Source organism: Notothenia rossii (genome assembly GCF_949606895.1).
Source record: "Notothenia rossii genome assembly, chromosome: 1".
In the NCBI taxonomy this organism is placed as follows: domain Eukaryota; kingdom Metazoa; phylum Chordata; class Actinopteri; order Perciformes; family Nototheniidae; genus Notothenia; species Notothenia rossii.
This window is the reverse complement of record NC_136912.1, coordinates 14,768,606-14,795,277: the sequence shown is the minus strand read 5'-3', so window position 1 is coordinate 14,795,277 and position 26,672 is coordinate 14,768,606. Positions and strand designations below refer to the sequence as shown.

At 40.1% G+C, this 26,672-nt stretch overlaps 2 protein-coding genes across 2 annotated transcripts in view; both read right to left on the bottom strand.

The window, feature by feature from the left end:
• The window catches only part of tll1 (tolloid-like 1), a 45,597-nt gene extending 45,455 nt beyond the window's left edge, over positions 1-142 (bottom strand). The window contains exon 1 of the mRNA XM_079665929.1: positions 127-142. The gene's annotated coding sequence lies outside the window, so the exon portion shown is untranslated. The remainder of the gene's footprint in view (positions 1-126) is intronic.
• Positions 143-10,438: 10,296 nt separating this feature from the next.
• cpe (carboxypeptidase E) lies at positions 10,439-26,335 on the bottom strand. The gene is made up of 9 exons (XM_079693625.1): positions 26,001-26,335; positions 17,409-17,605; positions 17,063-17,230; positions 15,830-15,947; positions 15,285-15,467; positions 13,317-13,456; positions 12,567-12,666; positions 12,257-12,375; positions 10,439-11,617 (listed from the first exon to the last, which is right to left on the bottom strand). Exons 1-9 carry the CDS (start codon positions 26,242-26,244, stop codon positions 11,519-11,521), a joined length of 1,368 nt encoding a protein of 455 aa, XP_079549751.1. The 5' UTR covers positions 26,245-26,335; the 3' UTR covers positions 10,439-11,518.
• Between the last annotated feature and the right edge of the window lie 337 nt (positions 26,336-26,672).

Genomic DNA, 26,672 nt, shown 5'->3' with positions numbered 1-26,672 from the left:
CACACACGGCAGACAGTAAGCAGTACAAATAACAGTTGTTGGCTGTTGACAGACAGTGCAGCCTGTGGACACCGTGCCAAGGTAAATCCTCCTGAGACGAGTTCACCCTGCGTCTCCACAGCTTACCTGCTGCGTTTACCTGCCCGGGGCGCGTCAGTTTGCTGCGGTGTCACGAAGCGACCCCTCATGCTTCAAATGCAGGAGTCAGAACTCAGGAGCCTCAGGGGGCCTCCGGTATCACTCGGTACCGGCGGTTCCGAACGTGCCCGTCTCCCCCCATTTTATCACCGGGAGATTACCGGAGCGCTGTCTCTGCTGCTCCCGACTAATCCTGCCCTCCGGGAGAGGTAGCGACGTGCTGACGTCACTCTGTCAATCCAGCAGCAAGCTGTCCACTACACACGCCCCGAGGCATGGACACAAATCCCCTGGACTGGAGGCTACACACACACACACACACACACACACACACACACACACACACACACACACACACACACACACACACACACACACACACACACACACACACACACACACACACACACACACACACACACACACACACACACACACACACACACACACACACACACACACACACACACACACACACACACACACACACACACACACACACACACACACACACACACACACACACACACACACACACACACACACAGTTTAGTTAGTCAAAACACGCCTGATTTTTGTCCTGTCACCAAAACTAGGCCTCAGTGACAACTTGACCCTTCATATTATAAGAGGAAGAAAGTAAATGAACTTGCATAAAAAGAAGGAAGTGTTCACATTAAGCCTATTTCACAGCAGTACAGAGAACTAATTCAAAGCACAGAAGTATTTAATAACATTATTGATGCCTGCATTCCACTTAGGGAAGATTCTTGTATCAGGCATGCTGCACACTGCAATATTATACTTCAACATGCCATCATTAAGGTTATCACTTTCAATTCTGCTTTTCAAGCAGGAGAAGTTGAAGTGTGCTGGGAAAAATGTCTATTATCATCAAACTAACGGCAGCTAGAAATTGTCAAATTCATCCAAATATCTGGATGATCATACTGATGTTCAGAGAATGTTAACGCATGTTTTAGCAATTGTGTGCAACAACTAGTGGCTTATTATTATTTAACAGGGCACCAAACATATTTAGTCAATATTTAAACATTTCAATATAAAAAAAGACAATAACAAAAAACACAGATTAAAAAAAGACAAGAAAGAACACAAGACACACAGTAAAAAGCTACACGAATACATGAATTATACATCAAAAATGTATTCCTGTCAGACAAAAGCAAGTCATAAAGACCATAAGAACATATAAAGTAAAAAGAAACATACTTACAGTGCTGTAAGTTCAAAGGTCATCCCTTGTTTTGTGTTTTGCGAATTGAGGGACCATTTACAAAGGATTTGGGCATAGTGAAGCCCCTTCAGGTGTATAACTAATAGTCGTCTTTTATCAACTAAATGCAATCTAACAGTGTACATGGAGTGCTGGTTTGTGTGATACTGTTTTGGCAGCATGTTCAATAAAGTTATCTTGAACTAATTCACCTACTGTAAACTTGGGCCATTGTGTGTGTAAACCTCAAACTGTGTGTGTGTGTGTGTGTGTGTGTGTGTGTGTGTGTGTGTGTGTGTGTGTGTGTGTGTGTGTGTGTGTGTGTGTGTGTGTGTGTGTGTGTGTGTGTGTGTGTGTGTGTGTGTGTGTGTGTGTGTGTGTGTTTCTGTGTTTCTGTGTTTCTGTGTGTGTGGTCTCCCGTCTCAACCTAAGCAATTGCTAATTAACACTGGGGAAGGCATTGAGCGGCTTTTGGGCCTCTCGGACCACTTACTGTAACTCTGTGCCACCCAGCCAATCTATTCAGCAAACTGCTTCCTTCTTAAATAGGATCCAGCTATTGAGATTAATGCTGTGTGCAGGTATTTGTGCCCCTATTTAAAGCATTTATTGATCAGTGCGTCTCTGGAACTCTGTGAAAGTACCTCGCCAGCATTCTGATCAACACCACCCCTCCCTGACACACACACAGGCACACACACACAGGCACACACACACAGGCACACACACACAGGCACACACACACACACACACACACACACACACACACACACACACACACACACACACACACACACACACACACACACACACACACACACACACACACACACACACACACACACACACACCAGGAGGAACCCTCACTCTGAGCAGCAGCCCCCCGAGACTCCCCCAAGTGCTGTGGTCTGCAGGTATTGGAGCACTATTATTAGCTTTGTTTGCTTCAAACACACTTTCACATAAATTCTATACGCAGGAGCTCGACTACACAAGGTTTGCACTTTACTTGTTTAACTTAAAAAAGGTATAGAATGGGCCCAAACTCACTCTTTTGAATATTAAACACTATGATAAAGTTGATAGTTTAGTAAAAGATGGGAATTTAGTAGCTGTGGTAATATTAACTTTAGTCGGCAATGAGCAATTTTCACTGCAGAGAAACAGTAAAACATCAATAGAGACTCCTCAAACCAAACCCACATAACCGTCTTCTCTGCTGTAAACTCCAAAGTGTAACAAACAATCGTCACTTTGTCGATATATCTCTAAACACAGGCAGGCAGTGCTTTGGAGTCAAAGAAATCTCATAATTTTGGCAAAATACATGAGCTGTGTACTTGAGACTTGACTGGACTCAGATTTAAAGCTGAACTAATCAAGATTTTTACATCTAAATTGACTGTAGGTCCCGCCCGTCGTGAAACACCCCACACCATAAACCTTAAAAAGCAGTGTAGGAGTGTTTCTGTGTGTCATTTACCTCATTTATGTGCACTGATTTCATCTCAGTCACAGGCGGTTCAGCCCCTGCTCTGAGACAGTGGGTGAAGAGCCAGTAATAACCAAAGGCATCTCGCTCCTGAAAGTGCAAACAAAAGCCTTGTGAGTTAAAAACCCAATAAGTCCGTCAATAATCTATTCTTTGCACAAAATATCAGTTTATTACATTCATAAGACAAAGGCTGCACTCAAGCAACAAATGGAGGACACTTTATAAATAAAGCAAATACATTTCCTCTAAAAAAGCAACAAGGCATTTATCCTTAATGTAATGCGAAGATATTCAACTGTCAACCATAAACATTAGATTCATTTGAATAACTTTAATGTTCTTGAAGAGAATGTTTTTGAAAAAACTTGATCGAACATCCCTAAAAAGCCATGTAAAAGAGGTCACTCAGTGAAAACACACACAATTATCCACCAAAAACTGCATTTCCCCTCAACTCTACACAGTACTACTAGTAGAACATAGTGGGACATTTAGCAGCTAAAGAGACAGATATTTGTGTCAGGAGTTAATGGCTACAAAGAGAGAGCAAGAAGGAGAGTGAATATAAAACAGAAACAAAAAATCCAAGGGAATGATAATTTGGCTCCACTTTATTTACAAATATGCAACTGATTCCCAACATAAAAGACCAATACATGAAACCAGACAGGAAAGGGAAAACAACTGTTCAGCCTGGTATCACAGTTCTTGTACTTGCACTTGCTTGCTTGAATCTTGACTGAAAGAAATACCTAAAAAATAAAGACAGCAGGCATAAATAGACAGGCATTAGACAGGCATTTTAAAGGCATATCATTTAGTTTTCTAAAACCATGTCTCGTGTTGTTGCCTTATTCGTTGTTTGCCCCTCATGACTTTGTCTTCTGTTTTAATGCTGTGTGAGACAATCCTGCACGTTGGTTCTCAAACATGTGACAGCTGATAAAATGTGGAGATGGAAGAGTTAAGGAAAAAGGAAAATATTTAGTTTTCTCTCAGGTCTGCTGACTCTGATAGTGTCTTAAGTGTTTTATGAAATTCCCCCAGAGGGAGCAAAAAGGTGGCCAGAGACATCCATCACCTATTGGCTAAAACGCAGCAGGAAGACAGTCTGCTGACACCTCAGACGCCCGGGGATAATAACACTTAGATATTGTTTAGTAGCACCAAAAATGTCAAAGCAATTTTGTTTCTTTATCCGTTTATTTCTTAAATTGAATTGGTGTTAATTAAATAAAAAAAGAGGGTAATAACTTTGAGGCAATTTAAGGGAAATCTGATCATTAAAGGGGAATGATCAGATTTCTCCATTCACACCTCCACTAGACACGTGAGGAAACAGTAGAACTTTAAATAAATGATGGCTGTTACTGTGTAAGAGGATAACACTTACACACAACCCCACTCCTCATAAGAGCTATGTGAAGTCTCTCCTTATGTAAACAGAGGGAGTGGAGGGAAGACGGGGTACAGAGGAAATCCTCTGTTTGAATGCCAAGCTGTGCGTGCCATTCTCTCTCTCCTGCTCTTATTTCCTCTTTTCTGCACCTCTCAGGGCTCAGATTCTCCACCCTTCGTCTCTCCTCCGCTGCCTCTTGTGTTTTCCGTGCATGTGACTGTGTGGGCTCACTTTCATGATCCTGGTCGTGCGTTTGGAAAGATGACACGGACCGCTTTTGTCTTCGTGCCACCAGAATTAATCAACAGGGAAGAGAAGGAATGAACACAGGATATATGTTGGAGTAAAAGAAAACAGATGTGCGAAGCTGTAAGGAGGAAAAGATGGATGAAAGAGAAATGAATACTGGGAAATGATGCAGGGATGATGGTCTGGAGATTTTCCTAGTTTTAGTTATGTAGTAGAATGTCCCCTTGATAAATAATGTTTATTTGCATAGCACAAAAACACTGTTAGAACAAACAAAGCTGCCACAGGAAGGAACGTTATATGGTAGAAAAGGAATAGGAATTGTTAATCAATAAGTAAATAAGTTAAAAAAAAAGGTTTTAAAAAAAGTATTTCGGGGAAGTTATGTTATTTCAAAGGGATTTAAAATAATTGTAATTCAAAAGCACTTGCACACACAGCATGAGCTTGTAATAGAAAGGTTGAAGACATTAATGTAATGGGCACATACAAAACCCAATTCAAGAATTCAAGGTGAAATGTATTTGAACTCAGGTGAACTAATGTCACCTCATATGCACGTTTTGTAGCTATGCGGAAAATAAATGTGTTCCCAAATTTGATTTAAGTGAATTGAAAAGTGAACGAGAGAAAGAATCGTACGAAGTGAGCTCTAGGGTCTCAATTCTCCTTTTCACACCATCTCGCTGCTATGAAAGCCCAAGATGCTGTGTGTGTGTGCATGAGTGTTAGTGTGTGTAAACAGTAGCCCCTTGCTGACACAGCACTCCTTCAGGAACTTGGGATTGTGTGTGTGTGTGTGTGTGTGTGTGTGTGTGTGTGTTTGTGTGTGTGTGTGTGTGTGTGTGTGTGTGTCTGTGTCTGTCCTCTGCTCCCTGCAGATATGCTTCCACAAAAAGACTGTAGAAGCAGTAAAGACCTTGGACAGTGTGTGTGTGTGTGTGTGTGTGTGTGTGTGTGTGTGTGTGTGTGTGTGTGTGTGTGTGTGTGTGTGTGTGTGTATCAATTCATTTCTGTTAAAAGCTGCTTTGGTACACTGTTAATTTTGATATATTTCTACAGTTAGTAACCGTTGGACGACTTCAAAGTTGTCTCGAAATTTAAATATGGTGCAACTTATGTTAGGCATTCACAAACTCACTCAGTCAGGTTTAGCAGATTCATCACATCTTTAATAAAAGTAAAAGTGCCATTAGCACATTAGCGATGACAAGGAGAACATGTTGTGTTGCTTTTCCTACCTACTTACGAAAAAGTACAACTTTCTAGTTGGATGAGGTTGTTGAAAAGATAGGCCTGCCGCCACTTTTCTGGGATTTGTTGGGCTCTGAAGGGGTGACCTCTTTAATGAAGAGAATTTACAGAGTCCACAATCACAACACCACAACAGCTACCCTATGATGCAAGAGCTCAAATCCACATCCAAATAATGATCCATGACCAGGCGGTGGATCCTCAGAGAGACGTTACAGAGACCAGGGCCCTTTCTCATTTCATCAAATCCCCCTCCTCGACTCCTCGACTCCTCGGTCCTCCGGTAGCACGCCATGTTGAAGGACATCTCATTTCTCTAAATGCACTTCGAGGACCGAGGATCGAGCGTCGAGGAGGCTCTCTAAAGGAGCTATAACCGAGGATACTGATGTGTCCTCCACGGTCCTCCACGGCTCCTTCGTGGATGCATTTCCGGGAACAGAGATGTTTCAAAGAGTCGTGACGCACGGTCGGACTTATCTCAGCCAATGACAGCTCTGCATGCATCCCCTGGATATTATTTTATTAACTGCTTTCATCGCGACGCGATGTTTACAGAGAGAACAGCTGTGAGGTCCGTGCAGAAATCAGAGCAGTGTGTATAATATATATCACTCAGTATAACAGGCCTACTCTCTTTATTTGCTTTAGTTTAGTAGATATCTACAAACAAAGAGTCGATATTTTTTCTAAAACCATTTAGTGCTTCACATAATAAAATACACAACGGCTGTTAGGCTGTTAGCTGTAGGTGCGTGTGTGTGGTACAGTGTGTAGGTGTGTGTGCGTAGATGTAGCGGAGAGACAGGTCTCAGTTGGTTTCGTGTCCTCCTCTGCTTACTTTTAATACTTGTAAATAAAACTTTTGGCCCGTAATTTATTTTCCTCATTGTAGCGACCAGAGAGAGAGGGGGGGGCGGGGGGGATTACGTTATTATGAGAGTGCTCTGTTTGATTCTGAAATTGTATATATTTATATAAATATATCTATATGTGTGTGTGTGTCCGCACCTGTAGCCTGTTATTGTCTCATTATACCGCACTGTGAATGAATAAAAACAAGTAAATATATAAGTCGTCATGAACACATCTGTCCATCAGACAGAGGGCTGCTGTGCCTCCTGTCATCATTAATGGACGTCTCTTTAAAATGATCGCTCAGAGGAGAGGAGTTCTCATTTCTCTAACCGCCTGCTGCTTCCCCTCCTCTCTCCTCGGTTCCCCTCCTCGGCTCCTCCACTCGCATCTCCTGTGGGCGGGACTAAGACTCAAGGATAGGAGTCGAGGAGGGGAGTCGAGGAGGGGAGTCGAGGAGGGGAGTTAGAGAAATGAGAAAGGGCCCAAGTTGGCTCTTTGAGTAGACTGAACTTCCCTTGATGTACTGTCAGGTCATCAGCACACTACTGTCATCTGCAGGATTAAAGGAGTAATGACAAAGTAAGATGGACTGCTGTCACACTGTGACACCTGTGACACCTGTCACACTGTGACACCTGTGACACCTGTGACACTGTGACACCTGTGACACCTGTGACACCTGTGACACCTGGCCAGAGCGTAAACTCAGAAGTGAGAGCTTTTGCAGCTACAAAAACAATTTTGATGAATTAAAGACCAAATTACAGATGAGGTTTACTTTCAAAAGCGAATTTTTGTCTGAGATCTTCTTAGTGTGAGAAGATTTAAACCTCACTGAAACATCGTCTCATCTCACAAGATGCGGTGAAGTTGTTGGCCTGAAAAAATAATAAAACACGGTTTTTATCTCTAAAACAATGCATACTGGGAGTCTGCTGACAATGCTTTTTGAATAATGCTATGTACTGATGATGTTGACTTAAGTGGCAATGAAAATACATCTGCAGATTTCCTCAATTATTCAAATAATCGTCAGCTGTAATGTATAGCTCATAATCCATAGTTCGAAAACAGATATTGTTATGTAATGCTGAATTGTCTAGTGTCACTCTGAACAACATCACCTTTGACTGTTGACTGTCTGATCAGATAAATATACGATCTCTCATGTATCTTCCTTTCTCTCTCTGTCTTTGTCTGTGATTCTCCTCTCTTCTGTCCCACTCTGTCCTGAAGCCAGAGCAGCTTGATCAATGGTATTGATGAGGAGATGCTAATAGCAGATGCTAATAGGGCCAGTATGAGTTATAGACCAAGGTGGCCATTGATCTGCAGAGTTAGCATCTCGCTCTAAAACAGCTGATTCAACTGCATAGTTGGACTAAAAGTGCTACCCTTGCTGTGTGTGTGTGTGTGTGTGTGTGTGTGTGTGTGTGTGTGTGTGTGTGTGTGTGTGTGTGTGTGTGTGTGTGTGTGTGTGTGTGTGTGTGTGTGTGTGTGTGTGTGTGTGTGTGTGTGTGTGTGTGTGTGTGTGTGTAATAATAATAATAATATGTGCATGGATTATGCAGTAAGACCCTTAGTAAGTACCTGAACACATGGTTTTACAGCTACTGTTTAACTTGCATTACATATACACTATCACTTGGGTATGGCAATTTCCAAACTTTTCCTCCAAGCTTAAGTAATAAGATTATTTTCTCAACCACACTTCAACCAGTTTTATAATCAAACTTTAGACGGTCATCCTTCCAACAGCTTTTGGATGGCTAAGGGTTAATGTAGTCCTAAAGTTATAAAATGAAACCTCATTCGTACAATACTGTACATATTTAACATTTTGATGATTATAGTACATTGTGCTAGTACGTTCACACTCACAGTACAGGAGACATTGTGTTGTAGAAGCATTGTAGATGCACTCCAACAGAAACCTTCTGAGAGATTGAAAATACCGACATGACTTGATACAGACTTCAAAAAAGTACGACATCACCACATAAATGAACAACTTTTTATACCCATAATAATTGAAAATGAATGAACGAATTGCCATACACAGTTAAATACTGTGGGGTAAAGTAACTAAGTACATTTACTCAAGTGCTGTACAATGTTGAGGGAATTGTACTTTACTTGAGTATTTTCATCTTCGGCTTCTTTGTACTTTTACTTGACTACATTTATGTAATACTTTAAGTTACTTTGCATATATCATATAAAACATAATCAGCACTTCAATTGGACTTTAGTTACACTTTGACTTCATTCATAAAATACCCAGCAGTAACTACAATTATAAAATGTGTTCCACCTTTACCAGCTAGGATAAATATATATGCATCAATAATTATTATAAACAAAACATATTTATAGATATTATTCTGAAGTGGGTCGATCTGCCAAATGAGTACTTTTACTTTTGGTACTTTGAGTATAATGTAAAACAGTATTCCTAGTCTCTGGTACTTGTAATTTTACTGAAGTACAAGATCTGAGTACTTCTTCCACCTCCGGTTAAATACCATAATAACCTTAACCGTTAAGTCATCTTTTAAGCACCAAACATACCAACGTAAGCAACTAATCAGCAAGCTAACGATAAAGCTAATGCTTAAAGTTAAGTGGTTGGTGATGAATAAACAAAAGCTAAAACAAGGTAATACAATGTTGAACTTACATTCATCAGAAAATACTTTAAGGGGGGCGACGACGTTGTTCTTCTGTCCGGTGTGTAAGCAGGCGACTTTTCGTTACCCAGTTAGCCATAACGACTTTTAAACTGCTTTTAAACTGTTGTTTCGATGCTAGTGGTGCACCTGTTAGCTTGTTTAAAGGTTGTTTAGCCTCCTAGCGGTTATATTATAGAACACACTCACATTAAAGCCTGGCAACTAGCCTCCTAGCAACCATGAAGCTGAAACATGTCTCCAGTCCAACCACTCCCTAAAGAGTGTATTTTCTTTATTTATACAAAGATAATCACATCACAACACTATAATAACACTAATATTGGACAAATCCTCCACCATTAAGTCACAAACCATTAACTAATACCTCGTAATAATAATAAATATAGAAAAAAAAGAGAAAGTGATACCACATCTTGCATAAAGGACTTATTCATAACTGCAAAACTTCCCAGAGGGACTCAAAATGTATGTTCAATAGTTTATTTAATTGATGTTGACTACTATCATAATTCTATATTATTACAGCCAAAGACTAAGGCTTGATAAGGGTTAATATAGCATTTATTTTACATTATAATATAATAATAACTTTATGTATAGGCTACAGCTCTTTTCAAAACAAAGTCACAAAGTGCTTTACATGCAATACATTAGATCAATAGAAATCCGAGGAAAATCCATATATATCATAACCTTCTCCAAGGGAAAATGACACATGAGTATTTAATGTTTCAGAATTGTTGAATGACAGATCGCACTGAAATCTACATGTGACCCTAATAATATGGCTTAGAGATTATCTTAATTTATTCCATTTAAATGTTACTACCAAAGCAGTTTTGGTTAAAGGTGTATATTTGGTTATTCAATTGAACAGGCAGGCATACAATATTGTTGCTGTCTTTGTTAAGATACAAAATATTAGCCTATTTGTTCACATGGAATGTCATATGCCAGCTAATACTTGATATATACATCTGGTGTTTGCTGTAATAGTACATGGTACCTTAACACACTACACTTTGCTTCACATGTAGGACACTCCTAATCTCTGTCTTTTTGTTGCTTCTGTTAATGTGAATGAGCTGACACAAAAGTAGACACTGGACTTCAGATTGACAACATAAAGATGGGAGTTTTATTGATCAGTTCATTCTTTACATTTGTAACTGTTTCTATAGATAAACATTCAATAATTTATTTCTGCGGTTTCAACCCAGGTGAACTTCATCTCTACAGTCAGTTAAACTTTCTGTATCTACTTAGAAGATTAGTGTTAATTTATCCTTGAAAAACACAACTTGTGCATGTTCCACATTTCCTTATGTACCACAGCATTACCTGTGAAATGCACGTACAAAGGAAAAGGCTTTTGGTAGACTCAAGTGGACTGATTTAACGATGTTATGGCCTTGTTTCTTTGATTTTTAAGTTACAAAACCACACATTTCTTGCTATACCTATAGTTCATAAATACAGTATATATTATAACCATTCATCTTGTGCAAAAAATCAAAGCTGTGCTGCCGTCAGTTTAAAAAAAAGAGATCTCAACATCGATAACAAACAGGGAAACGGTGCCGCATGTATATATTTTTACAATATAATGTTTACAGTAATTTTACAGTGCTTTTAATGTCCCAGACTTTCTCTAAACCGTAGCAAATTTTACATAGAGAAAAACAGATTTAATGTGTGTGTGCAAATTACTGTGAATCAAAAGAGAGTGTGTTTTTTTTTGTTGAATTTTACTAAAGCCTGGAGAAACGGAGACATTTAAAACAGTTAAAATAATGAATAATTTTCGACGGATCCATGTGGTAATGATGTAAACAGCTCTTTTACATACACAATTACTCAGTCAATCGTTGATTATATAGATGGGTGCCATGGTTACCAAATCACGTGTACGATGAAGAACACAATACCACAGAAATCAACACCGATCTCACTGCCAACAAACTACCTGCAAAGTCCTCCTGTGTCTATTTCTGTGTCTGCAGGATATTCAACAGGAGTATGAGGCAAACCATTACATTAATAAAACAGTAATAATCCATAAAATAATGATCGAAAAATGAACAAAACAAATAAAGAGACAATATATTCTTCTTTTAAGAGTGGACCACCACACAAAATGCTGAATATATTACATCGTTGTGCAGACGGTCCGATCATCAGCCAGACAAAACGCTTTAGAAGTTCAGTGTCTCCGACATCATCTTCCACCAGTCCATCAGCTCCTCGCGCTCCTCCTCCTTCCTCTCCATCAGAGACTCCAGCTCAAAGTCCACCTGAGACGGAGAAAACAACGGATTAGACATAATAAACTAAAAGAGAGTTCTTCTTTTACATATTCCAAGTTAGAAATGTCCTACCATAGACTGGATTGTTTTAGATTTTGCAACAAATTCATTGATAAGTAAAGAATCCCACTTCAGAGCTTCATGAGCAAGGCTTATTACCATGCCCCATAAAAAAGACCAAAACAGCTAATAATAATATAAATAATTGTACAATGTATGTATTCGCAGTTAATTTCCTTTTTTATAATTTAAATTTTGTTTGGTCGTTAATCTGTATGTTTATATTATGTATATGTTTTAGATAGAATAATACTGGATACATTTCAATATGGATACATAATGTTCATTCTTTTTTTATTATAAATTAAATGTAACTTGATAAACATATTGTTATAAAAAAATAAAAACGGTTTCTCTCAATTCTTGGTACTCAGTCCCCCTACTGTACATATGTGTACCGTAACCAAATCAGGTAATTTCTTACTCACATGCTCCCATATTAAAATATTCACAATAAATCAGCAGTTTGAGATTCAGCAAAAAGCACTTCTTGTATACTACCTTTTTGGAAACAAAAAGAGAGCACACAGTGAATGTGAGACAGAGTTGTGTGTCTGTGAGTCTCACCCTGGTTGCAGGGCTGAAGGCAACAGCCACCTTCTTGATGACCGTCAGGTATCCTGGGGCAGTGGCTGCCACTTTGTAGTTTCCTGGAGCAAGGAGGCGCCAGTAGTCTCCATCTTTGGCTACAAAATACAGATTTTCTCATTAATACATGTAAAAAAGCACCCAAAAGAGCTGCTAAGAAAGTGATGCACTACTGAGTTTGTCCACCAGAGGGCATTACAACATCATACATTACATTCGTGGTACACCTCATGTCACTGAGCTATACATGGTTGTCAGGATTGTGTGAATTTTCACTGGATGCTGATACCTGTGGTGATGTCGTGGTCGATGCCCTCCACAGAGATGCTGGCATTGAAAATGGGGCTTCCCTGGAGGTCACGCACAAAGCCCTTTACACCCCGGTGAACCTACAAACACACCAAGAGGAATAATCAATGTTTGGTTCAGGGAAACAGGGCGGGAAATGGGTTTAATGGGATTTAAATGTACATTTGCAATAATGCTAACAATGGACTCTTTAAGTAACAAAAGTGGAAGTGGTGTTGTGTTGTCATGCATGAAGAAAACCTCTGAGGTTAGGGTGGATGGTTGTGACTTTGAAACTGTGAGACAGCAGTTTATGTCACATCCTCTGAAAACAGTCAACACTGGTTTCCCCATGAAGGCAATCTTTGCCCAACCTTAACTAAGTCGTAATCGTTGATCTTACTTAGCCCTTACTTGGCCAAAAAAGGTGTCATAGAAAATGATAAGGAGAAAATGCATCTGTTGTCCCCTTTAGAACAGTACAACTCACAAACAAGTTGTTTATATTATTTAAGTACAAAGACTTCTCGACCATCATCTTACCGATTTTTATTTACCCCATTTACTATATTTCCCTGAGATAGAGCTATTTAGCTTTCGAATGTATGTTTTTTTTTTAAATGGAAATTTAGAGTTGACTCTGGAGTTAGTTCATAGAAATTAACTAAAACTAGATTAAAAACGACATCCCATTCACCGCTGAAACTAGAGATAATAAGGACATCTTCTCAGTGCAGGCGATGCTGCCTACCTGCTCGATGTAGCTGACCAGTGAGTCGCGGTTCTGCTCCCAGTAAGTCTTCAGGTTGTCCTCACTGGGGAACTTGTCACAGCTGAGCTCCAGGGTGATCTCAAAACAGTTGCTGCTGAGGTAGTTGAAATCCTGCATTCCTGTGATGGGTAAGAAGAGAGCAACAAGAATAAGAAAGTAGCAGAAAGTAGATTTGTTGAAATTAGATATATACATTTTTGATAGAAATTCTAGTGGTTTTGGGTGATTTCCCTTAAACAATTAAGGATTATATGGACAGTTGTATATATGTTGGTAAATAGATTTTTAGAAACACTGACTGTTGTTTTAAAGTAACATTTTTTTTTAAATAGAGCAGATGGACAGTCTAACACATCAGCAGATTATTTTAGCTTGAATAAATATATACCTGTCTGGATGATAAGTAGTCTACGATCTAATAGAACAGGGGTGGGGAACCTCCGGCCCCCGGGCCGTATACGGCCCACGAGACCATTTGCTACGGCCCTCGAGGTAATTTATAAACACGCGCAAAAAAGAAAAAAATTAAAGAAATCTAGACAAAAAAATTAAACTAGCGAGTGCCTGTTTTTCCTGGCCAAGGTCAGGGTCCTTGAACACAACACGAGCCTAACGTGTCATCACGTGGTCTCGTCTGACAGGGGTGCAGTTCTGACGGAGAGCACCAGAACGTCGTACCCATAAGGAGCCGGACACATGCCGCAGTTTTTTCGTGGCTGTGTCTTTAGTTGTAATCCCAGTGGCGATCTGTTCATCTGTCATACTGATCATACAGTCAATAACTTTGTTGTTATTAGCATCTGGTTAGCTAAGCTATGCTATATAAGAAGCTTTTTCTACAACCAGTGAGGTAAAGGCACATCTTTATATGATCATTATAGTTATAAAAAAACAAAATAATAAAGTAAACAGGTATAAAATACTATATGACAGTAAATAAAAGTTGTTATTAATAAACAAGAATACAGTTTGAAAGGGGAGTGATTTGTAAAATATCCATAAAGAAAAATAAATCTGCTTACAGTTCTGTTTCATATGGATGTTGAGAGATCTATCCATAGATCTCCTAATGTTGCTCTCAAAGTGCACCAGATTGATGATTTTAAATTCAACATTTAAAAAAAAATCTTCCCGGGGGAGTCTGCCCCTCGGACCCCACTGGAGGAGGTGAGTACCCCCCTAGAGGAGGTTAGGTCCCCCCCACTTAAATCAGTCCATATGGATAAGAAACTAAATACTTTTGCACACATCTTGTGTCCAATATACTTTCTGTTTTGGTGGTCATGCCACAACCGTGCACGTGAATGCATGCACGAGTCATGGTAAAATATCTGGATTAAGAGGTTGCTTTTTCTTTGCACGGCATGAAAGAAAGGCGAAATGAATGGGCTGTGATTTTAGTATTTTTAAGCAGAGGTCAATCATTTGTACGGCCCTCGGAGGATGTTGAAAAATTTGAAATGGCCCTTGAGAGGAAAAAGGTTCCCCACCCCTGTAATAGAAGGATGTGTTAAAATTGCTTTAAAACTTTAACATCAGAGAGCACTGACAACCTATTTTTTTCATGTTAAATCTTTCGTTCATGCACATTTCTTTAGTAACATAACAGACTCTTATAAGAATAAATGTGTTCATGTAAAAAAAGAGAGTTAACCATAAATAAAAAAGCTGCTTTGCTTGCTATCATGAAAAAAACATGACAAAAAGCCTGATTGATACAGAGGCTATAATGTCAGCAAGAAAATGCAAAGGGCTAGTATTAATAATATTTCTATTTATGCATGGGAAACTTATGATTTATGATGACCTTATTTAAGATAAGATCAAATATCCATATTAACATCAGCCTCATCTATATCTAGCCTTAAGTTCTTAACCTATTAACCCAGGCAACCCTTCCTCTGCAGAACCCTAGACCTCACACACTGGGCTCTGGTGACCTCTTACCTCCGGGCACGCTGTACCAGGCCCCTCCGTTAGTGATGCCATCTTTGAAGCTGGAGTCGTCGTCGTTCTTACGGCAGGGGGGGCGGTTGGGGTCGGACATGACTGGGTTGTACATGGAGTAAGACTTGGCCAGAGACTTGAACACAACATCATCTGGACTGGAGCTGTACTCATGAGTGGAGCCTGAGAGGAGGAACGAGAGGGAAGGGAACACACAAGAGCACAATGTTTACACAGCGGCTGGGATAAAGTATTAATTAACTAAACACCTTCATCTGAAACGAATTAAAGGCATGCCTGCGCAAAAACATTTAGTTTACTTTAAGTAATAAATTCACAGGAAGCAGTAGAACGAAACATTCTCCATCTGATTTAGATTAAAGTTACGACATTCTGAGTGTTTGTTGTTCCATGTAAAGGTCAAATATATGTCTCATTAAATCTGAGGAAGGATTCTCATAACGACTGAGGGAAAAAATGTACCCAATGAACAGTAAAATAGGGCTGGGTTTGAGATTGTGTGTCCAAATGGTGTGTTAATGTACCAGTGCGGGTCTCATCATATGGGTAGTTGGCCACCACGTCTCCTCCATGCAGGTTAGCTGACAGCACGAAGGGAATATCCATGATCCAGTGAATCACTGCTTTGGTCTCTGGAGCCAGCTGCAAAGAAAAAACATCACTAATACTGAAAAATACATAATGCACCTAAAAACAAGTCCGAGAGGCATTTCGGTATCCAAAATATTTCCTTACTTACAACCTACACACACCTGATGTCCTTAAAAACCTTTTCTTGTTGATCCTATTGATAAGTGATGCCTGATGTAGTTTATAGTGTTTGTGCCACAGAGCTTCATTGTTCCTTATAAATGAAACCCATCACACTGCTGCACTAGGGTCTATGTTAACAGGCTCTATAGTTTATCATAAACCTGCAATGATCTGCTTTTAGCCCAGTTGATATCAGTAAAAACCGCACTGACATATCGTCACCTTTTGAGATGACATTCCAGGCCGAGTAGTCTCTTTTAGCTCTGGGTTAGGTCACCCTAACCCAGGGGTCTGCAACCTTTTTGACCAAAAGAGCCATTTTGCCCCCTTTTCCAGCAATTGTTTTTGTCTGGAGCCGCAAAACATATTTGATAGCTTGATAGCTTATAAAGTTGTATATATTGTTGCATCATAGAAAAAAACTATTTATTATTTATTACATTATAGAAAACTGTTTACCTCTAATAATAAACAAATAGCTCTTATAAGGAGAATTAAAAAAATACACAGGCCTACTTTAAAATAAATCAACACAGCACTTGGGGAGTCCTCTGCACATTTGAAGAAAATTAAAATGGGCCCACTTTAAAATAAATAAAACATATAGCTGCACCCTAAAAAGAGTTAACTGATTGAATTATGACTGAAGATCGTCCTCTTCCGTGTTTTTCCTCCAATGCTGTAAATACCCCTCAAGGAAACCAAATGTTTATGTAATAGGGTCTGAAGACGTGCACATCTTACTCCTGTTTTAGTAAAACTGTAGATGTCAGATTTCTTTTTGTGTAAAATGTTACACTTTATAAATGTGTGACCCATTTGTAGAGATTAACATGGTCAGTAGGATGAAATGGGTTAAGGCTGAGCACCAAAGACAAAGTATTTATGGATGCTTTTATCTTTTCATGGGTTTGGTTGGCAATAAAAAGTATGAGCAGCCATTTTAACCATTCATACCGTCTGCTTGCGGTCCCTTTAATCCCATGTTCTCTGTGTTTGTGTACCTTGGTGTTTTCTTCCACAGCCTTCTTCATGTTCTGCAGCAGGTGGTTGTTGGCTCCACCCTCCTTCTCATTGATGTAGATGATGCGGTCCAGATCGGGGAAGTTACGGTTCAGATCCACGCCCTGCGCGTTACTGCGGCCCACAAACCAGTCCTTAATCTCTCCGGGCTGAGCAGGAAACAGGAGATGATATTCAGACACAAAGCTTTAACACATACTAATGCTCCTCTCTATGTGTCAAGAGCCGTGTTGGCTAAATCTGTTGTCTTGTAATCTTGATCTGTCTGGTGCTAAAGCCTCAGATCAGGTTTGTTTACTGGGTGTTATTGTTGTGCTGTTTCATCACCTGAGAGGCGGCCTTCTCGAATCCATCTGGATTCATGGAGGGCATCAGGTGGATGCGAGTGTTGTGGACGAGGTCGATGATGGTCTCGTTGCCTTGCTGGTACTGGTTGCACAGGTACTCAGCCAGGTAGATGATCAGCTCTCTGCCCACGGCCTCGTTTCCGTGCATATTGCCGATGTACTTGAACTCAGGCTCACCTGCAGGGAAGACATAAACAGAGATTTAATTCCACATCATTTATTCCACCTTATTCTGTACAGCGTTTGTACAGCTCATAGCGAGATCATTAACTGAAAACAGGAATGTGTTACAAAGAAGGAGGTTGAATGTGAATGCACCTTTTACCAGCCAATCACATAAGGCCACAGAGCGAAATATCACAATAACGTCACAATCTTTGTGAGAAAAGGCCATTTTAGTCATGGAAAACCAAAGAAGAGAAGGTCACTGATAAAGTCATTTGTGAGGGGGTTTACCCTGGACACACACACAAACACTCACACACAGATCTATAGACTATAACGCTAGTTCTTCACGCTCCAGCAGGGACAAACAAACTGACTCATCAGCTAAAAGGTTAAAGACAATTTAACACAGCAGTGCAGGACTCCATTTGGACACTAAAGAGCGACAGACAGTGGATTATTGACCCACACTGTCACAGATTGGTCTGCCTGAATCTTGCTGGAGGGACAGATCTGAGGTTAGAGACGACTTCAACACTGAAGAGTTTCATTCAAGGACATGATATGGAAAAAAATTGTATTTTTGTAAGATATGGGCCCAACATCATGCTGTTTATAGCTTGTATTGCGTCATCCTTCATTACAGCATTAACAAAAACAAAAGCAATGCATATTCTCAAATTCCAAATATAAGATTCAAGTACTTTATTAAGAATATTATACATTTTGTAAAATACAGACACAATGATCTTAACCCATTTTACATGTGAAAAGTGTCTGAATTTAAGTTTTTTGATATTGACATGTGAAAAGCCTTTTTCTCAACTAAACAATGCTTTTATGACCAAGAATGCAAGGAATTTGTTTTTGTAATAAACCTTTTAAGCCAGTACGTTTTTTCTACCAGCAAAAAAGGTAAAAGCCCACTCTTCTGCTCTATTTGTAAGTGTGTTTTTTCCTATGCAAAGCCATGGATAAACAGGCATGGTGACGATTGTTTAGCTTGATTTCTTTATAAATGACCTAAACGATAAATGCATTTTATAATTATCTTACTACTAATACAATCTTAAACCAAATGTTGTTGACCATGTTGTCATCCAACATGACTGCTTTCCTTTACCTGCCTTTCTTCATCATCATCAGGAGATATTGGTTTTATATGTTGAGCTGTTGATATCGGTGTGCTCAGTAAAGCTGTGTTTTAATGACCCGGCTCCAACCATCTGTTTACTACACTAATTAGCTGTTTCCTCTCTGAATCACTTTGTGCAAGCTTGCAGTATACAAACACATAAACACATTAGCTAAAGTGCTACTAAGGAGTTATATAAAGCCGTGCACAAAAGGACAAAGAGGATGACGAAGTAGGTACTGTGGCCACTCTTTTGATTAGCTACAAACCAGAGAACAGTGGCTTTCTGTGGCTTTTCGGGGGGAAAAATCCAGTTTTTATTGAGGTGCTTTTTTTTGTCTGTTTTAATGTTTTTTACCTCTATTCTGATCGGGCGATTTCCAGGGATTCTTCTCCTAATTCCCATCATTAAGTTCAATTTGTTGCCTGTATAAAAGTAATGCTTTCAAGATGAATTTATACATGTGTGTCAATATTTGCATCTTCTTGATCCAGTGTAGAGTTTTTTCTTGAGTGTTTGATGTTTCCCAGTGGCCGGCCACACACACACACACACACACACACACACACACACACACACACACACACACACACACACACACACACACACACACACACACACACACACACACACACACACACACACACACACACACACACACACACACACACACACACACACACACACACACACACACACACACACACACACACACACACACACACACACACACACACACACACACACACACACACACACACACACACACACACACACACACACACACACACACACACACACACACACACACACACACACACACACACACACACACACACACACACACACACACACACACACACACACACACACACACATCTGGTAGTTAGGTTATTTTTAAACGCTCTGGTTCTTCGTTGAGTTTCTACTAATGATTTCAAGACTACAATTAACTCTTTCTGTTCTGAGTGTTGTGAATGTTTTTTACAGGCGTAAGAGGCCTGACAGAGCTGTCAAACACGTGTGCCCACACACATACTTTGAAGTTGTACTCTGCCTAAATGAATTAGTATGTCTCAAACTATTACACAGATGCTCAGTATCTGGAGGCCTTCCCTTACTCCTACACATGTAAGAATTAATGAATTTGAGAGGCAGGGCAGGCAGGCAGGAGAAGGACTAATGGTAATTTACGGCATATACATGTTTGTATTAATTACATTTATTGTAATTTTTGCTACTTGTGCTTATGTAAAATAACTATTTGAAGAGATATGCAAACAAGTTTAGCCATAGGTGGATTCTCTGCACGAAGGCAAGCAAGAAACTAGGACAAATCAAAATGTCCTTCTTCTCTCCGGAGCTACCAAGTGTTGTCCTACCTTATTTCTCTGTATGTCAAACTGTCTGCACCTCTCTGAGCTTTTACTCTCCTGTGCAAACACATGACAGAACACTTGAAGTAAAATAAAAGGTTCACATGTACATTTTTCATACTTCACATAAGGGCAATGTGTTTTTTTGACAGCTTATCATTTTCCATTTGCGTTTTACAATCATAAACGATGTTCACGGATTAATTTTTTATATGCAAAACATCATTTTATGTATTTGGTAAATGCACAATAGAGTAGATTTAAATAAAAACAACTTGGAGAGTGTGCACACCCAAACCAAATTGGGTACAGACACAGGACGACAGCAGTGCACAAAGGAAAACGAAGGGTAGTCCGCACTCAAATTATTGTAAGCTCCAAAAAACTCTAAGCATTTTGACCGTAAAAGATTTTCTTCAGGCAAATATGTGTTCAAAGAATGATGGGTGTTGTGTTCTCAAAATTGAAGGACGAGCTGTCATTTTTGTCTGTAACCAACTCCATTAAAGGTCAGCAATTTGTGGAAAATCACGGTTTCCCAGAGGTTGTCTTAAAAGGTTTTGTGTTATCCAATGCACTATTTTGTTACTAAAACTAGCAAACATGGAGGTTTTATATATATTTGTATCCTTAGTCAATCATCAAAACAAATCATTTAAGTAATTCATTGTTCTTGAGCCTATAGAAAGCCAGCTTTGTGTTAAAGAACATCTTGAAAGAAGATAGAAGCTTTGTTTAATTTTTACGATATTTAGTGTGTCTACAACCTCTCCTCCTTTAGTTTCAATAGTGTGAAAACAGTAGAGAGAGTTACTATCGATAGATATCCCTGAGTGTGTGTGTACAAGTGTGATGTGGCTCCTCTCCTCACAGATCATATAACACATCTGAGGCAGACAAAACCTCACTTTATTATCTTTCGCTTTATCAGGACTAATCACAATGTGCCTGGCAGGTGATCAATACAGTCTCCATGGTGACCACGTAACAATGACTGCAGCCACGTCATTAGGGAAGCACCCTATTGAAGTGCTCTTAGTCGTCGTGGCAACACTGACACGGGTAGGTGCTTAGGGAGACAAATCAACTCGGAGGATGAGTAAACAAACTCAGACTGTCTGCGTGTTTCACACACACACACACACACACACACACACACACACACACACACACACACACACACACACACACACACACACACACACACACACACACACACACACACACACACACACACACACACACACACACACACACACACACACACACACACACACACACACACACACACACACACACACACACACACACACACACACACACACACACACACACACACACAAAATAAAACATTATAAAACAGCTCTACAACGTGTACAAAGTCTGTAGACCGTTTACAATCGAGCTTCTTCTGTAACTCAACCTCCATTTCTCTCTGTTTTGTATGTTTTATATTTAGATTATCAACAAATGTATATACACCAAACAACTGATGTGATGCCCACTTTAAACAGTGTTGTCTTAATAAATACTTTAAGATGCCTATGATGATGCCTTTAAATGTATCATGTTGTCCGACAAAGAGTCCAGACCTCAGTTGACTCATATTCTTCATTTTAACAAACACATAATTGGTAACAAATGGTAGCATTCACCAACAACAACCAAAGAGACTGGAAAACTCATTTGACATGTTTTAGCTTTGTCAGAAGATTTGAATACAAGAAGTAAACCAACAATGAAAGGAGAGTGAAAAGAGGTGGGGCTTTGGCTGCTTGTATGGCCAATACACAGCGTGACATGAATCATGCTTGTTACCCAGCATGTTGAGATGCAGCATATGGTGGAAAGAGAAGCACAATTCAAATGTGTGCAGAAGAAGGAAAGAAACAGAAATGAAGCTTTGGCAACAGAAGAAGCAAATCAACACAAAGAAGAAGAAGGAAAGCAGAGTGAAGGCAGAGCGGAGGAGGATGCATGTCGGAGTCTGATGTATAATAAATGACCTCTGGCTGATGGCTTGGCCTTTCTCTCCTCTTTCCGTTTCTGCTTCTCCCTTATTCCCTCTACGTTCTTTCGCCCGTCCTTCTTCTTGTCCCTCATCGCCCTTTCACTCCTGTTACATTTCCCGTTTTCTCAATCATCATTCCTTTCTTCTTCTTTTTTTATCTCATCCTGTTCTTCCTCTCAGCTGTTTTTGCTATCTGTGCCTGAAGAGGCTCCGCACAGCTATAATGGCCTTTCAATGCACTGGGATTGCACTCTATTCTCCTCCACTGTATGGATACTATTAAACCCATGTCTGCCTGTTTTTCACTTTATATTCAATATGTAATGTGATACATATCCAGCGGTGTATTTGTCTGCTACACATATGACCGAGCATCTGTGTGCGTGCTCACTGGAGATTACATACTTCCTGTGTCGTCCGATAAAACCCTCCAGCGTCTCCCCTATATGAGAGGGTCCATAGTATATTGAAGCAGTGCCTCATACTGACTTTTTTTTTTTGCACCTTCAGACAAAGCCAAAACCATTACAATATAGGGTTTCTCCTCACACTAGAAGCCTTGTAAATAGTTCCAGACATGAGAGTCAGAAGAGTTTGGCCGGAGCTCATTTCACCGCAGAGAAGCCGCTCTTTTCAGCCCTTAAACACTCCGATATGGCCCAGCTGCAAGAAGTAAACACCTCCTCCTCCTCAAATGAGAAAACATGTCAGCGCTGATGAATGGTTGGCGGAATATTGAAAATCTTTAACTCATAGTTTCTATATTTGAAATTCAGCCAGTATTATGATCATGCCAGTAAAACAGTACATTTACACTAAAGCTTTGATAATAGTGAGGAATTCAGGTGTTGGTAGAGGTTTTGTTGGACAGAGCCAGGCTAGCTGTTACCATTCTTTGTGCTAAACTTAGCTAACCTAACCGGCTGCTGTCTCTGGCTTTACGCAGTCTAGCTAGATGACATAGTATCAAACATTTTATCTATAACCTCTGTAGTCTACATTGACTTGTAAGGGATATACCCGGCTCTTTATCTGCTAATTGTTCATGTTTCTTCACCAGCTAGTCTCTAGCTCTCAGGTAGCGCTAGCTAGAGATTTCTTGTTGAGAACAGTTGCCTGCTGCAGACAGAAACGGCATTGATGGAAGCGGAGAGAGTTAACCTAAAGGAAAGCTTTTAGCAGGATGTAAAACCAAAACAATGTGTTTAATGACTGATTGGGAAACACTGCTTTGAAGGAACTTAGATGGGAACTGCAGCATTAGAGTCCCTTTTCACCAACAAGTAGTCAGGTGATCTGTTGCTAATATAAAAATAATGACTAAAAACTATTTAAGAAGAGTATTAGAGTAACTTGAGTTTATTCCAACCACTGTATGGTTCCTATACTGCATAGATGTATATGAATATGTTACCAGTGTGTTTACTCTCTGGGCTATAGGCATTTCCTGTGCTGCAGTGTGACAGATGGCTGCTCACCGACAGATGAGCCCAGGACCGTCGTCCTCCGTCCAGCCAACCACGAGCTGCCCGTCAGCTCAGTGCACTAAGCCGATCTGTTGCCCCGGCAACTGCTATTTCGGCTCCACCTCAGAGTTTCAACACACTGTGAGGTCGGATAAAATATTGGTCTGTCATTTTAAAAGGGGAATCTTAAAAGAAGTTCCTGTCCTTGTAGATTTCACACACACATTTATCTAAACCATCTTCCTTCACTCTCCTTTTGACATGTCAGTCTCTGGAGCTCTTTTCCTCTGTTTCATCCCCCTCCTTGCTGTGGACGTTTTGCTTAGCAGAGGTAGAAGGAGAGTAACAGAGAGAGGAGGGAGGGGGTGCTGCCCCTGTTGGAAACTCATCTGGTAGTAATAAGGTCTCCACTCCGCTACTGTGACTCATGCCGACGCAGGCCCACCAGACTATTACGGGCTTATTCAGTACGCACATACGGTCATTAGACTCGGTGACCATGCAGCTAAACACACACGATCTGTGGTGCACCGTTCAGACCGCACAGAGAAGAAAATACACCTTTACATGAGACATATAGTTACAAACACCACAAACTGGCCTGTACACCATATAAAGTGTAATTATAGGCAATGTTTTTTTCTTTTTCTTTTGAGGGCTGTTTCAGGGTACTTGGAAGAAATTAATCACTTCCTGCTGCAACAGTTAAACCTTCTGTTTGTTTTGAGAGTCAGACTGAAATCACTGACGGGTATACATTCATTAAGGTTAAATGTATCCTTTAATGTGGAATTCCTGCTTTTGGTGCACTGATGTTTTCATTTTAGTGGAAGTTTATACTGTCACGATATTAATATTAATCTGACTATTAAAAAAATAAACATATATAAATATATATATATATTGATATCCTGTAAAAAGTCCAGTGAATTTCATTTCTTTCTTTTTTAAGCTTTTGTGCGGTAATGGTTACGGATTCTTCACCTCATGCTCATATAATGGTATTTGCAAAACAAAAGACGAAATGCACATCAAGTTAAAATTGAATTTCACTGTTATTCTTTCTTCAAAATGAAGGATTTCACTAATGCAAATTATTTTTGATATGGCGATTTGTGTGCCCTATTTTGGATTATAAAATGTCCAATTTGGTTTTGTTATTTAACAACAATAAAATGTATTCATGAAAAATATATATTGTTGTCTTGAATTGACGAATAAAGGACTTATTTCCATTATTGAAGCTAGATCATTTTACAATCTTTATCAAGATTGAGATTCTGACTATTATATTATAAAAGCTATATTTCATGGTGTGATTTCATTCCAGATTGATGTAAAACACAAAAGGGAAGAAGTAAAGGAACATGTAATAGAAGCTGGCTCTTCATGTTTGTCTCCATCTAACAGCTTGAGGTAATCTAGGCCATGCTCCTCCATTTTCAAAAACACTTTTGAATAGTGATTCTTTTTTTATGGTGACATTTGAGAATTGTTTTCTACTCCTGCTGTTTCATGGCCTATATCCTGAAGCCATCAGAAGATTTAAAAGGTGATGTTGATCTCCTTAATGCACTCAAGCGATAAAACTGAGACATTTTCCCCATTTGAGGCGTGACTTAAGAAAAAGGAGAAGGTGCTTTGCATCTAAAAGCAGCAGTGGTGGTCTGCAGTTCCTGTGGCTGGTGAAAACTGCCCTTCAATCAAAAGGTCTCACATATGCTGACTTCTTCTACTCTATCGATTCCACCAGCCTGCAGTCGGGACCTGACAACATCAAGGAGGGTGATGGAGATGCAGGGAAGTCAAGACATTACTCAGATCCACTAAGAGACACCATAACTAGTCCAACCCTATCAAGACTTCATATAATATTCAGTCAAAGGCTTCCTCTTTTGAAGGCCTTGCATGGAATATTTTCTCTCATATGCTGCAACCAACACCACTGACACATCTGCTTTTGATTGGGAGTCATATAAACTCATATGGCAGCCCAAACGAGCCGGGGCAATATGATCAGCCCCGTTTGGCATGTTTTTCCCAACATCACGACTCGGTATAAGCACGAAGAGATCTTTATCAACCAGCAAAATGGCGGCTTTGCGTGGCTGATCCCACAATCTATCATCTAGAAACCTCTGAAGTGATGCAGCAGGCCCATGAATGCACCGCACACACCTGCGCTCCTCCTCTGCTCTTCCCCAGTCATTTCAGCCCCCATCAGCCACACGGATGGTCTCTAATTAACCCTCACATTAAATAAACGCACCTGCAGCCTGCTATGCGCAATAGTGCGTGATGTGTTGGTGGTATTATCACAGCTTGTTATAATGGGTGAAGGAAGTCGGGGGACAAAAGGCAGCAGGGATGGGGTGCATTCACCGCATTATGATGACTTTCTGTATGCGTAAAACTGACCAGGTTCGTGCGTCCCGGGATTGTCTGACATCTCCAGCACCAGCAGCTCGCGGCCCTCGAAGCTCTCCCCGATGGTGTAGATGCGGGTGATGGTCGGGCACTGCAGCCACACCGACACCAGAGCCTTCCGCAGCTCCTCGTAGCGGTGGTACTCGAAGGAGATCTCCCCCTCGGTGCCTGCTGCTGCCGCGCTGACTAGGGCCACTGCGGCCCCGAATAAAACTACCGAAGTGAAGAGTTTCATCTTGACGTGTCCTCTTTTCCCTAAGCCCTGTCTGTGTGTGTCGGTCCCAAGCCTTATCTCTGTGCTGCAGCTTCGCTACAGGCTATAAATATATCTCTCTCTCTCTCTCTCTCTCTCTCTCTCTCTCTCTCTCTCTCTCTCTCTCTCTCTCTCTCTCTCTCTCTCTCTCTCTCTCTCTCTCTCTCTCTCTCTCTCTCTCTCTCTCCTCTGCCCCTGTGTGATCCTCTGCTCTACCTGAGTCTGAGCGCAGACTCCCTCCAAAGTCAAGCACCACACAAGAGTTTCACATCCGGTCCCAGATTTCATTATAAAGGCTTCAGGTGTATTTTTATTAAGAAAAAAGGCTGTTAATTCAAGAAAGTTTAGAATCGTAGACATTTATCATAAGTCTTATTTAATTATATATAATGTCACTGTAACTATATTTT